The sequence below is a fragment of the Anomalospiza imberbis genome, unplaced genomic scaffold (genome assembly GCF_031753505.1).
Source record: "Anomalospiza imberbis isolate Cuckoo-Finch-1a 21T00152 unplaced genomic scaffold, ASM3175350v1 scaffold_76, whole genome shotgun sequence".
Lineage (NCBI taxonomy): Eukaryota > Metazoa > Chordata > Aves > Passeriformes > Viduidae > Anomalospiza > Anomalospiza imberbis.
This window is the reverse complement of record NW_027100377.1, coordinates 271019-286969: the sequence shown is the minus strand read 5'-3', so window position 1 is coordinate 286969 and position 15951 is coordinate 271019. Positions and strand designations below refer to the sequence as shown.

Sequence of the window (15951 nt, the reverse complement as noted above, 5' to 3'; positions counted from 1 at the left end):
CGGACCTCATTGGAGGAGGAGTCCATCCCTCGGACACTGTTTCACCTGCAGCCCCTTTACATTTTACCTGCAGGAGCTCCTTGGCAGACCAGCGCCGTGCCTGGTCTGTCTGCAGGCAGCAGCTCAGGAAGTCGCGCAGGCAAGGTGAAAATAGGTTGGGCTGCTGCAGCAGCTTTGGTGTCCCTCTTGTGGCTATCAGGAGTTGAGGCTGGGGAAAAGGAAACACGAGGCTCCAGTTGCTTCTTTCCCATCTGTAACTGCTCTCCCAGATCCCGTTGTTTAAGCTCCACTCTGCAGGGCAGTTTCTGCCCTGGCAGAGACCCAGAGATGACTTTCCTTTACCAACCAAAATCCCAAACCCCGATGCAGCCACAGCTTTTCCAGCCTTCAGCATTCAGATCTTGCCTTGGCAGCTGATTTCATTGACTGACCCAGTTGGTGGGAGCTACATCAGCAAAGCATGTTTCCTTCTCTGAGGATTTGCACCAGCTTGACAGGTTTTTCAGAAGAGAGACTCTGCTACACTAACTAACTCTACTATTTCCAAGGATTAGTACATGAAAGGCATCTCTGCAGTGCTTGTTGGTCCCTTAAGCACAGTGGTCATAAACCAAAACGCATTGAGCTTCTTTTGTCCTCTTCTAGAAAGCAGTGGTACGTGGAAGGCAAGAAAGGAAATCCGCCAGGTATTCCTCAGGTAAAGAAACAAACATTTGGAATCTCTTATTCAACACAGACACTTGAAGATGCCTGCACAAATGTATTGGGATGAAAATGCCTGCTTGGGCACACAGGAGCCACCCGCAGCTCTGTCTCTCAGCAGCAAGTTTCAGCTTCTTTATGGGGCAAAAGGAAATCTTTTCAAGGTCAAATCAGAAGAAGTGCCATCCCTATGGTCACCCTCTGCTCATTTGGATACTCAAGTCAATGCATTAATGGTGTCCCCATCGCAAAAAGTGTCGGGTAAGCAATGGGAGGTTTTGGCAGGCTCTCCAAGACACCAGGCTGCAGCCTGGTCTCCATAAAAATGCCCATCACAATACTAACAGCTCTGTGCTGGTGGCACTGAAATAGATGGTGACCGCAAAGACTTTGTTATTATCCTCTTCAACCCAGAGGAAAATTTCCAAGCCTAAAACAGCAAACACACTCCCTTTGAGTATAAATAATGATGTCAGCTTTCTTTCCTGCAGTCGGAGAAAAACACATCCTAAACTTACCCAGGCCACCCACACGCGTGACTGAGCAGTGTACAGATGATTTGAAAGCCTGAAAGTTTTGAAGACCCACAGGATTTGGAAAAGATGCTAGAGTATGGAGGACAATTGATGTGCTGTGGTTAATAAAAGAAAAAGAAAGCAAAACTGTTGGGGAAGATGAAACAGGAAAACCTTCTAAATATGATTGCCTGGCAAAAGATTTTTAGAATATGGAAACTATAAGCGAGATTGACATGAAAGCAAGCTTTGAGATAGTTACTAGCCTTAGTTACTGAACAACTGGAAAACAATGGTATGGCTGGCTGAAGGTTTTGATTAAACAATACCCTCTGCTTGCAGACAGGTCCAAGGGTCAGAGCAGACCCTACTAGCTTGGCAGAAGGGGTCCAAAGAGTAGTTTTTAGGGTTTAAAATGTAACACAGTATGGTAATGTAGTGATTCTTATAGGCGGTAGGTGAATGCTATAGGATTTGTATCTTGTACTAGATTGGTTAGTGAAAATTAGAACATTCAGCACAGAAGAAGATTTATTGTATTGTAAGGGGGACTTCCTCGCTTTTTCGGGTCTCTCTTTCAGACTCCCTATTCGGGCCTGCTCCGAGCTGAGGCTGGCAGCTCCAAACAGGGCCCCTGCACCCACGCCCTTTGCAGTAAACCAAAAGTTCCAAGACCTGGCTTCAAAGATCTCTCGTCTCCATCCACCCTGACCATCCTACCCACCGTCGCTCCTACACAAAACTACTTGGGCGTTGCTTTGGTGGTTGTTCTCTTTTCCTTTTGCTTTTCCTTTTCCTTTTTCTATAAAATTGAAAATGGGAAGGTCTAACCTCCATTTCTCAGGCTATTTATCAAATGTCTAACCTCTCCACTGAAAAATTCTTGTCCTTCAGAGACAGAGCTCCAGCAGGGTTCAAAAAGCAAATGAGAAATGCCAGGCACGACTGGAGGCCAAAATGGCAGGTTTCTGAACTGGTTAGGTTTGTGAACTGCCCCTTCCCTTCTGATGCAACCAAATCAACAGCAGATGCTGATGTGCTACAGGGACATTTTTAGAAGGGGACCTTGGTGGAAGTGGTGCCAGCAGATGGCAATGGGATTTTGTCCAGTGGCACACAGAACATGGGACAGGTGAGAAAGACAGCGGGATCAGTGAGTATTTGCACCTTACCAAAACAGGAGTTTCACTCCAGTAAGGAACTTCTTGTTCCACCATTTCGATGCCCACGATTCCAAAAGACCATATGTCCACCTTGGGGCCATATGCTTGACCTGTCACCACTTCAGGCGCCATCCACCCAGAAGTGCCGGCCACTGAGCTCCATCTACTCTGCTCAGGGGTGTGCTGAGCAAAGAGGCCAAAGTCAGCTGTGGAGAAAAAAACATACCATGAAAGCCAGCTCAAGTTAGGAAATCAAGCAAAAGAGTTCCCCACTCTCAGTCTAAGAATGTGCTGTTGAATCTCCTGGAGAACTGTCCATGCTCAGTTTCCTTGGGGCTTTAGCCAAGGAAGTATGAAATTGGCCACTTCCAAAATATCCCGGGTTTTTTAGCGCTGCTCACAGCAGTGGCCTTTATTCCCCTGAAGCTTTACATTGTAGCTCCCTCCCTCTGGAAGGGACACACACTGAGCAACGCCACTCTTGACTTCTCCTGGTCCCTTATTTATACCTCTGTGCACGTTGCAACTGTGTCATCAGCTCACGGCGGGGGGCCCTGCACTGCCACCAGCACCATTTCTGGGGAGCTGGCAGTCGCTCAAAGCAGCCCCACACCCCACATCCCTGGAATGCTGCACCTGACCAAGAAGATACTGACCCAGCTTGACAGAGCCGTCGGTTCTGAGAAGGATGTTGCTGCTCCTCACGTCTCGGTGGATCACGTGGTTTGAGTGAAGAAAATCCAGTCCCTGCAGGCACTGAGAGAGAAAAGAGAAACAGGAGGGAAAAATTAGTGATGTGATTTCAACACGCAAGTAAGGAAACAGCTCTAAAGATTCCCTCTGCAGGGGAATGGCGAGTAATGGCAGAACACAGTGCCATTGAGAGGAAGAGCTTGCTGCTGCAACACTTGCAGAGCGGGACCTTTCTAAGGAAAGGCATGTCAGCTTTGGAAAGAGCAACAGCACCTGCTGTTGTAGACTGCCCCCTGCAAACCAGCCAGGATGACTGCTGCTGCAGTGGATGTGCTTTCTGCATGCCGAGGACAAAGGAGGGTTTTGCCAAGAAAGAAAAAGTCCCTCCCTTTGGTGTGAAGTGGATCGCTTTGGGGTGGGAGGCTGCATGACAACGGTTTTGCTGCTGGCCTCAGCACAGGCTTGGAAGTATCACATCAGTTACCTTCCTGTAGCAAAGAGCATCTTGGCTGCACTACTGTCCTTTTCAGCTAAGGACTGTTTGAGATGAGTCTCTTTTGCTTTGCCATTAGTTTCAAATCCTGCCAGCAGCACCTTTGCTTTTACAGGCAAGGAATGCAGCGCAGACAGGCTCCAGGCAAAGGTTTAGAGCGGCAAGGTGGAGAGCAGCAAATACAAATACACAAGAGAGAGTGAGAATACAACAGCAGAAGGTAAGAGTCCAGGAGCAGAGTACAGTGAGTGCAGGGGCACTGGCAGGCAGTGCCCTTGAGATGCTTTTGCTTGTCCCTAGCATACCAGCAACACGGCAACAAAGCTTGGAACACAAAATCACTCCTGTTCTGAGCCCTGTTTCCCAGACAATCCTGCCCAAGCCCTCGGCAGCACAGGTGGGATTGCTGACCTCCCGACTGATGGCTGCCATCTCTCTCTCAAACATGTGAGTCTTGCTGATGACGTCGCTCAGAGTGCCTCCGTCCATGTACTCCATGACCAGCCAGAGCTGCTCACCCACAAGGTAGCTGAAAGAAGGCACCAAGGGGTGGAGATGAACATGCATGTTTGAAAACAACAACGTTGCTGTTGGAAAACAAAAGGGTTATTTCCGAGTCCCTTTGTGACAAGGACAGAATAAAAGAATAGACATTCCCTCTCAGCTGTGCATTGTTTGCAATCTGTGCGGTCTCAAGGAGAAAGCTATAGCTGTGAAAAAGGAGACCTCTCAGATGGCCAGCAAGCGAAAAGTGCGGTTTAGTAACAGCCCAGATAAAAAACCTGTCCCACATGCTATTTCTGGAAATAAACACCTCATCTTCCTGGCATGCCCAGCAATGGAAAAGGGACAGCAATCCAAGGGAAATCCTCTCTAGGATGGTTTATCAGAACTTAAAAGGTGCTGAGAAAAATTTGAAAAAACCAAGCCTCAAAACAATGTGGAGGTAGTGAACTTACAGGGTATTGAATTAATAAGTAAGATAGGGCTGATCCAAGTTTTTGAAAAATTTTCAAACGGCATTTGCCAGGGTAGTTTAAGGCAGACCAAATGCACTCTCTTCCCATCCACTGGAGATAAGTAGCGAAATAATAATTAACCAGTAATTACCAGCTCTATTTTCTAAAAGTGACCAAAGTGGGTTTTTAACTTTGCATGCTTGCAGTACGTAAACAAACATCGCTGGGATAAAACAACAACCACTCACCTCTTTAAATAATTCACAATGCTTGGGTGCTTATTCATTTTCATGACCATGAGTTCATTAAAAGTTCCTTCCTTCCTGATCAGTCCTTGAAGATTCATTTTCTTTATGGCCACCTAAAATGATGTTGAAAATCAGTAACATTAAAAGCTGGTGGCATGAAAACAACTTCTCCCATGGAGTGAGTGATTTTGGAATGACACAGCCAAACTGGGCCCAACTGCCTTGTGATTAGGCATTGCAGTAATTAGGAAGTGACATTGCAACAGCCCATTTCTCTGCTTCCTTGGAGGCCAGTTACAGGACACGTGGCCACTGAGGTTTTGCCTTGTCCACTTGGTAACAGTGGTGTCTCAGCTACTACCCACAAAACTCTAACCATACTCTCTGCTTTTTTTTGTATGGGATTCACAAGAAGTAATCCATGCCTTAATACTCTGTGGATGCATCTTGGGCTATGGGCAGACTTTCAGATGCATTTGCTGGCAACCAGAAATGAGAATTCTGAAGCTGTAGCCCCAAAGAGCAGTGAGATGCTCAAAGGCACCACCTTTGTTTTAGCAATGGAGAGCGAATGAGCACATCCTGCTCTGAAAGGAACTGCTGCCCTCTGTACCTTCTTTCTGGCAGCTGAGAAGGACAAAGACTGTCCCAGCTGCAATTTGCACACTGGCACCAGTCTGTGTTTCTTGTGCCTTTGCTGCACAGCTCTACGCAAAGCTCCAGCCCCAGCTTATCAAAACACAGGGGAAAGCCCTCGCGTGCAGCAGAGTTTGTGGCAGCTGTTGACATTTACCTCTCCTCCTGTGGCAGTGTCGAGTGCTCTACACACATCTCCAAAAGTCCTAGGAACAAAATAGTAGCAAAGAAAGGAGAAGCCATTTAGATCTTGCAGTGAAAGCCAGCCCACAGAGATCTCTGCTGTAAATGCCTAAGACCTGCAGGACACTGGAAGCATGGACATGTCTTTGGCAATTCCTTCTGACCACATTTAAAAATTCTGATCAGCACTGACAATCTAACCCCAGCATCTGAATATGTTTGCAGCTTGTCTGACTTCACACTTGATGGATATTCCACCAGCAAAACAGCTGGCGCCTAGTTTTGTAAAATTAACACTGGTTGGACTCACCCACTGCCAATATTTTCCAGTTCAGTGTATTTTATAATGGGATTTTCCATCTCCACCATTCTCCCTGAGGGAAACAAAATGCAAGACGCTCACTTTAATGCAGAGATCCCAGTTTCCAGGAGATACAAAAGGCAGCCCCCCTGTCTGGAGCTCTGAGCCCTTTGTGGTCAGCTGGGTGACGACAACAACAACAACAACAACAACAACAACAACAACAGGAGCAGGAACAACGACAAGAAGACAGGCAGCTCTGCAGCGCAAGTGGCTGGCAGAGAGATTGATTTTCCAGAGTCCTTTGAAGAGAGATCTTGACAGCAGATACACAGGGAAGTACAGGGAGATATATTCAGAGAAGACAGAGACCGGAAGAGAACAGCTACCAAGGCAAGTAAGTTTGTCATCTAAAAACATTAAGGAGAGCTGGAAATAAGAGAGCATTTGTTTTCTTGGGAATAAACACTGTGAGATTCAACAAAAGGTTTCCTACTCGCTAAGATTAAATGCACCTTGATATCTAGAATCAATTCCTCTGAACAGATGCCAAAAGTTCAGAACAGGAGGAATATTGCCAAGTGTTCCCATCTTCTCCACCTTGCAGCAGGTTGCCAGAAGAATGCCTCTGTGTTTGTAAACCAGAGCAGCTCATGCTATAACTAATCCCAATGGGGCTTTCAGGACCAGTACCCTCACTCTTTATGAGCAGGGTGAGTTCAAAGATGCCCTTGCCTGTGCCCCTCATGGAGAACCACACTGCTTCTCTTCACCCTGACAGCGTGGATCAGTCACTCCCATTGGACTTGCCCTCTTGGCACCACACACGTCCCCATCTTCCCAACTCGGCATGGCAAGCAAGGGCAGAGAGGACAGCAGTGCTCCTCAGGTGTCAGCGTGACACACACAGCTGCCCAGAGGAGATGCTGACCCTCTTGTGAGTCCAGGCCATGCGACGCAGAAGCCGGCCCAGACAAGGGGCTGCTGGCTCAGGCAGCTCTGCGCTGCAGCGGCTGGGCAGCATCGGGACTCTCCTGGATAAGGAAAGCTCCAGCTTCTGCAGTCCCACCAGCCCTCAGGGCCAGGGCAGCTACCACAACAAGGCTGGCAAAGCCCAAGCATGAGCACTGACAGGCACTGACGGGAAGAAGCCAGAGCGAGCCTTTTTGTCCCAACAGGTGATGGCAGACACAGCATCAACTAGGCTCTGTTCTCAACCCGAACAGGGCTTATCTGAGAGCACAGCACTGGCAGCTGTTACGGGCAAGAAGCAGAATAAATGCCTTGTGCTGCAGAATCACAAAGGGCTTGATGTGTTCTCCTAGACACTGATCTGGGCAGGGGTTGTGCCAATGGCTAGGACTCAAGCAGTCACAGCCTTCTGCTGATCCAGGAGCAATCCCTGCTTCTGTCTTCGGCACAGAGGGAAGCCCAGGCAAACTCCAGCCAGTCCAAGCTGCCCTCAGAGGCAGCAGGAACACCCAGAGCACTCTCTCGCTGCCTCAGAGCACTGCCAGCACTTCCTGTGGGGAGTTCTAATGTCCCTGTGACACCAAACTGAGGAGGACACGTGCACACATTACACTGTCGCTCAGGTAAGAAAGACACCAGACGTACTCAGTAGCTCCAGGGAGGCATTGTTGATCTCCTGGTGCTGAGCAGCAGCTGGGTCAGCGCGGGAGGTGAACCAAGTGCCCCGGCTCCACTTCTCTGGCTGGGGAGCAAAGGCTCCTTGGGACGGCGCTGCTGCTGCTGCAGCAGGTTCAGTGACAGAGCCTGTGTAGATCTGAGACAGGAAGTGAGTTTGTGTCAGGAAGGTGGCTGGCAGAGATTGCCCCGAGATCCCATTTCAAATGCAAGCCCTTAGGAAGCTGCTGTCAGCCACACGCAGAGCTCTTCAACTGGACTGGTTTGGATGTCCACTTGTGAAACCACATGGTCAAAACCAAAGGCTGGTTGTTTTACTCAAGTTCATAGCCAGTTTCATGCTCTGAAGGATGACTGCAGCAATGACTGCTCCACTTCCTCCCAAGGACTCCTTCCCCCCTTCTAGGCCTGCAGACACGTTGCAGCTCCTCATTCTAATTCTACCTCCTTCCGTGGAATTCTCTTTTCCTGCACCATCCTCAGGATGTGCTTATTCTGCAGCATCTCTGGTTGGTACGGTTCCTGTGCCTCACGCCAGCCTCGGGGCTCTTGGTCGCCCGTCATTTCCTGGAAGTCTTCGCAGGCTGCCCGGTAGGATGGTGACACTTCCACCTCGAGTCAAAGAGAACAAAGCAGTTAGAGACTACAGCTTGTCCCCTTCAGCCAGAAGTCATCGACGGTGAGGAAAGGGAAGGAACAGGACAGAAGCAGATTCACAAGGGATACAGACAGCCTGTAGCTTGTCTTCCAAATCTATCTGAGTGACCATGTTCACCTGCAAAAACACCGCAAGAAACAAGGAGAGCTGGAAGAAGCCAGCAGTTTATTCAGGTAACTGCTGGCCACGTAGCCAAAGGAGTAATCCCACTCTCCAGAGCATCAGTTGAGATTCAGCAGGCCAGGAAGTGTCCTTCAGAGCAGCTGTGATAGAGGCCTCAGTGGGATGGTGCTCAGAGGCATCACTCCACCCACCTGCTGCTCTGTAGAGAAAAGGCAAGGAGGGCAGAAACCACCAGTCTGGTGACTGCAGTGGCTATTGCTATTTCACTCACTTGCTTTTCAAGAGCCTTTTGCTCCTGAAGGAGGAGATTAATTTTCTCTCTGATGATTTTCATTTTTTCATCTGTGCTCTTCTGCCTTGCCTTGATCATAGCCTCAGTTTCCTGGAGCTCTGCCCACAGCTCTTCAACAGTGTTCTGGAAAGAACAAGAGAGAGGATCTTTCAAGCATGGAGTGGCTGCCACTCTTTCACTCACCTGGTTTTGTTGATCGCCCCTCTGCTGGTGGAGATTCATCTCCTCTTGGATTCTTCTCATGTCATCCTGGTTCCTCTTCTTCACTTCCATGATGGCCCTCTGAGCTTCGGGCAGCTCTGCTTGTGGCTCTGCCTTGAGCTTCTGTACACACAGATGCAGAGCAAGTGACTGGGAGCTGCCATCAGGCTCAGCTTTTTCCTCTTGCAGCCTCCAAATCACATTTATTCAGCCACTTCTTTCTGCTTCCCTACCCACATCTGCTTCCAATGAAACCCTCCTGTCCCCGTGCTGATCTCTGCAGATTCCAAGGCTCTGTGCTTTCAGTGCCTCTGGGACTCCTGGCCTCCTCAGTCCCAAGAGCTCTGTTTCATGCCCCTCTTCCTGCCCTTCTCTCTGACACCTGGCGAGTCAGGCTTACCTGGCCATTCTCCTGTGGCTCTTCCACCTGCTGCCTGAGCTGCTCTTCCTGCTCTCGGGCTGGGAACGGCTCTCCCTGAGTCTGGCATGGCATCTCTGATAACGCAAACTGCTGTAGCAGTCAGAGGCCCTGCAAGGCCTCCCTGGCGGATACCCGCCTCAGACAAGAAATGCAGAGTCATGGAGAGTGGACCAAAGCAGCCCCTCTTCCGCCCTCGGACCCTTGTTATCTCTCCGTAAGGCTATAGGTCGTATTCTCCTCAAGCCTGGCCGTTGGACAATTTCCAGCACCCCAGTAGCCTACTTAAATCCCCATCTCTGCCCAGTTCGGCAGAAGAGCTGTCACTGGAACACTTCACAGGACCCTGATAATAAAGACACCGCTGTGAAACTCTACACAGGCTTTTTCTCTCTCAATCCCTGCGTCTGCCGAGGCACCTTTGCAAGCTCAGAGCTGAAATCACTAAGAGCTGAACTCGCAGAGCTGAAATCACTCAGTAGTGCTCGCTTAGGTTGCTTGCGGCTGGGAGCTAGCCCAAGGGACCCAGAGAGGTTGTGCCTCATCAGCACAGCGCTATCCGGGGCACCTACGGCGGCAGCTGCCCAGGGGGTCAGACCGACCCCCAGGGCTCCAGGCCGCGATAAAGAACCAATCAGGTTCTGGGTGAACTATCCTGCCTCTAAATGCATGACGTTCCTAATGAATCTCCCTTTATGCTTTCTGATCATAGGAGTCAATGTCACCTTTCTTCAGCCGTTCCTAACTCAACGGTGACAGTGTACCACAGGGAAATCTAGTCTTCAGTAAGAGCTGTGTGTAAGCTTTCATGGTGTCAGTTCATTGATTTGAGCATAATGCAAATACTAAGAGAATAAGGGGTGGAAAATGCCTTAGGCTGAAAAATGTGTCTGGGAGTATCTGCTAGAGGTAGGGCAATTATCTTCTGGGCCACCTGTTAAAACCAGGTGGGGCAGTTTCTTTATCTCTTCCCCAACCAATCCTCTCTCCAGAAAAAAAATCCTCTCTTTGTGGGCCATTGAATCTCACTGCATGACTGATAAAATTACATCATCCCATTGTGAGATGCTCTACCCAGGGGGAAGAGCCAAACATTCCTACCTTGATATAATCTGACATTTGGAGCACCACAGCAGCCTTTTCCAACTAGATTCCCAGAAGAGCAGCTTTCTTTTCCATTGGATTGCCAGAAGAAGACCAAGCCCATCTGCACCACCACTAGACCTTCAGAGGAAGAATACACCCTTCTCCAGGATCACTGCTTCAACAGAACCACAGCTGTCACACCAAGAAGACTGCCGCCACCGTGTAATCGGACTGCTACCAACTCCCCGACCAACAGAGTGTCAGGTCATGTTCTGACTCTGTCAATAGATTTTTGTGTACTACTGAATTTGTATTTTAATTTTCCTAATAAAGAACTACTATTCCTACTCCCATATCTTTGCCTGAGAGCCCCTGAATTTCAAAATTATAGTAATTCAGAGAGAGGGAGTTTGCATTTTCCATTACAAGGGAGGCTCCTGCCTTCCTTAGCAGACACCTGTCTTTTCAAACCAAAACACAGGGCCATGACATTCCACAACAGGAATCACTGGTGTGCATTTCATGGACCACTCTCAATCCTATTAACGTATTGTAGTCCTGGTTTAAAATAGAAAGGTGTGAAACAACTTGGAGAGACAGAGACTAAAATGGCTTGTGGATTTTTTTTTAAAGAATGGGGAAAACTACCCAAAAGGTGTTGTTTTATAACATTTTAAAATATACTACATAAAAATTTAAAACTGCAATAAAAAAGAGTTAAATAAATGCTTTGGTATAAGAAGAATAATTAGAAACACAGAAATGTGAAGATATGAATGCACATTTTCATAAAAATATGAACTTACAAACAATATATACACTGAACTACAACACAAAGGTAGGTAAGACTGTACTTTATTTAGATCTTTTTGCATTGCTGAAGTATTTTTTTCTGAAGAGAAGCTAGTATTTTGATTAAGAAATCTGTCGCATCTAATTAAAGTTCTTGATTTCTTCTGGTGCTGGCTAAGATATCCCAGCTGGAAGGTCTGACTGAAGGCAAAGAACTGCTTCTGCGGGGTCTGAAACTGAAGGATGTGTTGACTGAAGACCCAGTACCAGCTCTATTCCCTGTCAGACTGGAGGACATGTTGCCTGAAGGCACGGTAAGAGCTCTGTTTCGTCTCATACGGGAGGATGCATCCATTGATGACCCAGTATTGGTTCTGGTTGGTATCAGGTTGATGACTCTGTCCATTGATGACCCACAACCTGTTCTGCCTGGTGTCACACTGGAGGGTGTGTTGGTTTCAGACACACTGTAGAATCTGCCTGGTGTCACACTGGAGGGTTTGCTGTTGTCAGAGACACTGTAGGTCCTGCCTGCTACCACAAGGGAGGGTACGTTGGTTCCAGATGCAGTAGAGGCTCTGTGGCTAGGCACTCTCCAGCGTGCTGGAACAAACAAAAGAATAATAAACAAATCAAGAGAGAATCTACGGTTGCTGTTAAGTACCTTGTCGTGGTTTGACATGGAAGTGATTTTTTTTTTTTTTTTTATTTCAGGAAGTTGGGTCAAACCAATCAGTGGTCAAGTTTGGATATTGGCACCTGAAGTGACCACTGAAGATAGGGATACGCCTCTGAGAACACACGGGGTTAAAAGCAAGAACTCCCAAGAGCTCGCTCTCTTTGGTTCCGGTCAGGGTGCTGTGCAGACCTCCCCTGTCCAGCCATGGGGCTGGGTGGGGGAGGGGTAGCCATGAGGCCTGGTCGAGGTGAGCCGAGGGGTAGAAGGACTGGAACCGAGCCAGCTCCTGTGGACGGAAGGGTGGAAAGAAGCGGAGATGTTTTAGTCATTCCCCACCTCAAGAGGGAAGAGATAGAGAGTCCTGACGGCACCTGTAACTTTGCCGGCGCGGAGGAGAAGGAGGGGGGGGGAAGGCGCCCAGCCTTGGCCTTGGGAATCGGCTGCTGGGCAGAGATATCAGCCGTCCAGGGAGTCTGAACTTTTAACCCTTTCCTGAGAAATGAAGGCTTTGTGAAATATTACTCCTCCTTGATTTGAAGTAGAAGAGAGACAGTCTGGGATCCGAGATGATGGAAGAAGAAATTCTCGAGTTGGAAGGAGATGATGGAGTGGCTTGTGGCTGGACTTCTCTTGTTAGCCATAGACTGAACCAAATTCTCCTAACAGAAGCTGCAATTAGGGTGGTGCGTTGGTGTGCCAGGAGACCTGTTTCAGTGATTACCAGCAGAGGAGTAGAGAGAAGGTGTGGAGAAGCCCTCTATCTTCAAGGAAGAAGAAGAGGAGAAGAAGACCTCTGTTCTTAGACCCTCAGCCCCAGGGGAAAATGGGGGGGACTGTAGTCCCAAAATGAGAAACTGAACTGTTGTCTCTTTTGGTCCACGGCAAAGCATCCTTAAAGGAGCCCTATGAGCAGTCTGTCCATGCCCGGTGGTGAGAGCACTGTGACATGGAAAGGAGAGTGTCACACTGGCAGATTTTCTCCGGGCGGTTGCCATGTGTGACATGGAAACACAAGGGTGGCAATTGTGTTTCCTGGGGGGGGTGGTCTGTGGCACAGGAGAGACTCCTGTCTCCCTTGAAAGATTGAGTATTTGAATATCTGAAGAGTAGCAACTTGATCAGGATCCTGGGTGGTGTCTCACTGTTAAGTTTGTTTCGAAATTAGGTGGGAGGAGGAGGGGTGTTTTAGAAAGTCTTCATCCAGGATTTAGTGTTTGTAGTTTTTCTAGTAGTAGTAGTTTAATAAAGTTCTTTCCTTTGTTACTAAGATGGGCCTGCTCTGCTCTGTTCCTGATCACATCTCACAACAATTATTTAGAAAAGTATATTTTCATGGGGGCGCTGGCATCGCGCCAGTGTCAAACCATGACATACCTCTAACAAGGGTGTGTGTGTGAAGTACTTCTAAATGTTTGCTCCTTAAGTGCTTATTTGAAACACACAGCACCTGATAATTATACATAAATCTTTAAGAGACAAAGGACATTAGTACAAGTATATTTCCCTAGGAAGTGTTGGAATAGCACTTTATTTGAAGTGCTAAAAGTCCTTAATTACAGACATCTTTTACCTCTCATCATATTGATTCCAAAGCTGTGGTTTTTAATGAAGGAAACAAACTTATTCTGCAGTCTCGCTGACAATAATTTTAATGCCTCTGTTAGATACCCCACCCCTTTTTCTTCTGGAAAATGTTTCAAAACATTTCTGTTTTCACTAGTTTTAATGACCCCATATGTCTAAAATTAAGTGCTGTTTTATTTGCCTACAGAAGCTGTGCAGCAAGAAGGGAGATGCTGCCTAGGAACCCACATCCAAAGGACTATAATTGCTTGCAAAACAGACTTACCATCGGGGGCACGAAGAGGAGCTGGAGGTCTCCCAGGTGCTTGCGGTGAAATGTAAGGCTGAAAAATATCTGTTGAGTAAAAGTAAGTTTTCAAAACCACGAAGTGCATAGAATGGAAATAGTTATGGTTGAAAGGAAAGGCTATTACAAAATGTTAATGATTTCTACCAGAAAGAAAGGAAAAAACAATTTGGTTATTAAAAAAAAAAAAAGGAAACTATTTAAAATAAGTAAAAAAATAGGAAAGATCAAAATTCAAACACCCACCCAGCTCAGCCACTCCCCAAAACCAAAAAAGCCCAAACAACCAAGAATCCAAACTCAAAGTAAAGCAAAAACAAACCCACAAGGACAAGGGCAGCAACAGAAAAAACATTACAGTAATAATTTTAATCCCTGTGTTAGCCTTCATTATCCCCTTTCTCTTCTTTAAAAAGTGTCACAACACTAATGCACAGAACTGAAAGGCTTGTTGGTTTCAAGAAAAGGCTATTTCCAAATGTTAGCAGTAGTTTTATTGCTCTATTGTGTTTACAATTAAGAATTGTTTTATTTGCCTGCAGAAGCTGTGCAGCATGAAAGGAGATGCTGCCTGGGAGCCCACATCCAAGTGACTATAATTACTTGAAAAGCACACTTACCATCAGGAGCAGGACCACGAGATGTACTGGTTCCTTTTGGTACAAAGAGAAGCTGGAAGGATTCTGTTCAGAGAAAGTAAATTTATGTCAGAAAAGGTGAATTTGAAAAACCAAGGTAATGGACAGAACAGAAATATACATGGTTGCACAGATATGCAACTATAACAACATTAATGGTTTAAAAGAGATAGAAAGTAAGAAGCCTTTGGTAAGAGTAAGATACAAAAAGGAAAATAATTATAACTGTAATTAAAAAAACCATAATAGAAAAAAACACACCCACCCATCACTCCTTTCCAAAACCAACAAGAAGCCAATTAACCACGCAACCCAAGCCAAACTAAAATGAAAAGTATACAGGCAGATAGGGACAAACAGAAAAAAAATACATAAATAATTTTAATCCCTATGTCAGCTTTCACCATCCCTTTCTCATCTGAACAAAGTCTCAGAACATTTCTTTTACCACTAATTTTATTGCTCCTTTATATTTACCCTTAACTATTTGTTATATTTGCCTACAGAAGCTGTGCAGCATGAACAGAGATGCTGGCTAAGAACCCACACCCAAGTGACTACAATTTCTTGCAAAGCAGACTTACCATCAGGAGCAGGACTACGAGGTATACTAGGTCCTTGGGATACAAGGAGAAGCTGAAAAGATTCTGTTCAGAGAAAGCAAATTTACTTCAGAGAAGGTAAATTTTTAAAAGCAAGGAAATTGAAGGAACTGAAATGGTTATGGTTCTAGTTTCAAGGAAATGCTATTACAAGAAAAGGTTAATGATATATCACAGAATGAACATAAATGCCTTTAGTAGGAAAAAGAAAAGGAAAAAGAGAAAAGAGTAAAAGAAATAATTAAAATTAAAAAATAAAACAACATACCACCACCCACCACTCCCCAAAACCAAGAAATCCAACTAACCAATCAACCAAAACCAAATTGAAACCAAAAATTTTCAAAACATATAGGGACCAATGGAAAAAATCATTAAAGTAATAATTTGAATCCCTATATTAGCTTTCGCCATCCCATTTCTCTTCTGAAAAAAGTATCACAACATTTCTGTTTGCACTAGTTTTTTTGCTCCATTATGTTGAAAATCAAGTATTGTTGTATTTGCCTACAGAAGCTGTTCAGCATGAAGGGAGATCCTAGGAACCCCCATCCAAGAGATTATAATTGCTTGAAAAGCAGACTTACCAGCAGGAGCAGGAGTAGGAGCAGGAGGTGCACTGGCTGCTTGGGGTGAAATGAGCGGCTGAAAAATATCTGTTCAGAAAAGTAAGTATTAAACACCAAGCAAATACATAGAACTGAAATGATTATTTTTGAAAGGAAAGTCTATTACAAAAAGGTTAATGATTTATAACAGAAGGGAAGGAAAAACCCTTTGGTTATTAAAAAAAATCAGAAATAGCAAAGCAATTAAAAGAAGTAATGAAAGAAAAAATTAAAAATCAAACACCCACCCATTCACCACCATCACTCCACAAAACTAAAAATAATCCAACCAACCAAGCAGCTAAACCCAGACTAATATCAAAAATATCTAAGCAAATTAAGAACCCATTATTTAAAAAAAACCCTTCAGTAGTAATTTTAATCCCTGCGTTAGCTTCCACCATCCCCTTTCTCTTCTGAAGACTATCTTCTAATGTTCCTGTT

The 15951-nt window shown here is 46.0% G+C and overlaps 1 protein-coding gene across 1 annotated transcript in view; it reads right to left on the bottom strand.

Annotated features, from left to right (window-relative positions):
- LOC137467702 (uncharacterized) overlaps positions 1-15951 on the bottom strand; it is a 271260-nt gene that overhangs the window by 16643 nt on the left and 238666 nt on the right. Inside the window, exons 8-9 of the mRNA XM_068179139.1 lie at positions 7985-8152; positions 7511-7679 (exon numbers count right to left, since the gene is read on the bottom strand). Coding sequence (XP_068035240.1) covers positions 7511-7679; positions 7985-8152 — 337 coding nt within the window. The remainder of the gene's footprint in view (positions 1-7510; positions 7680-7984; positions 8153-15951) is intronic.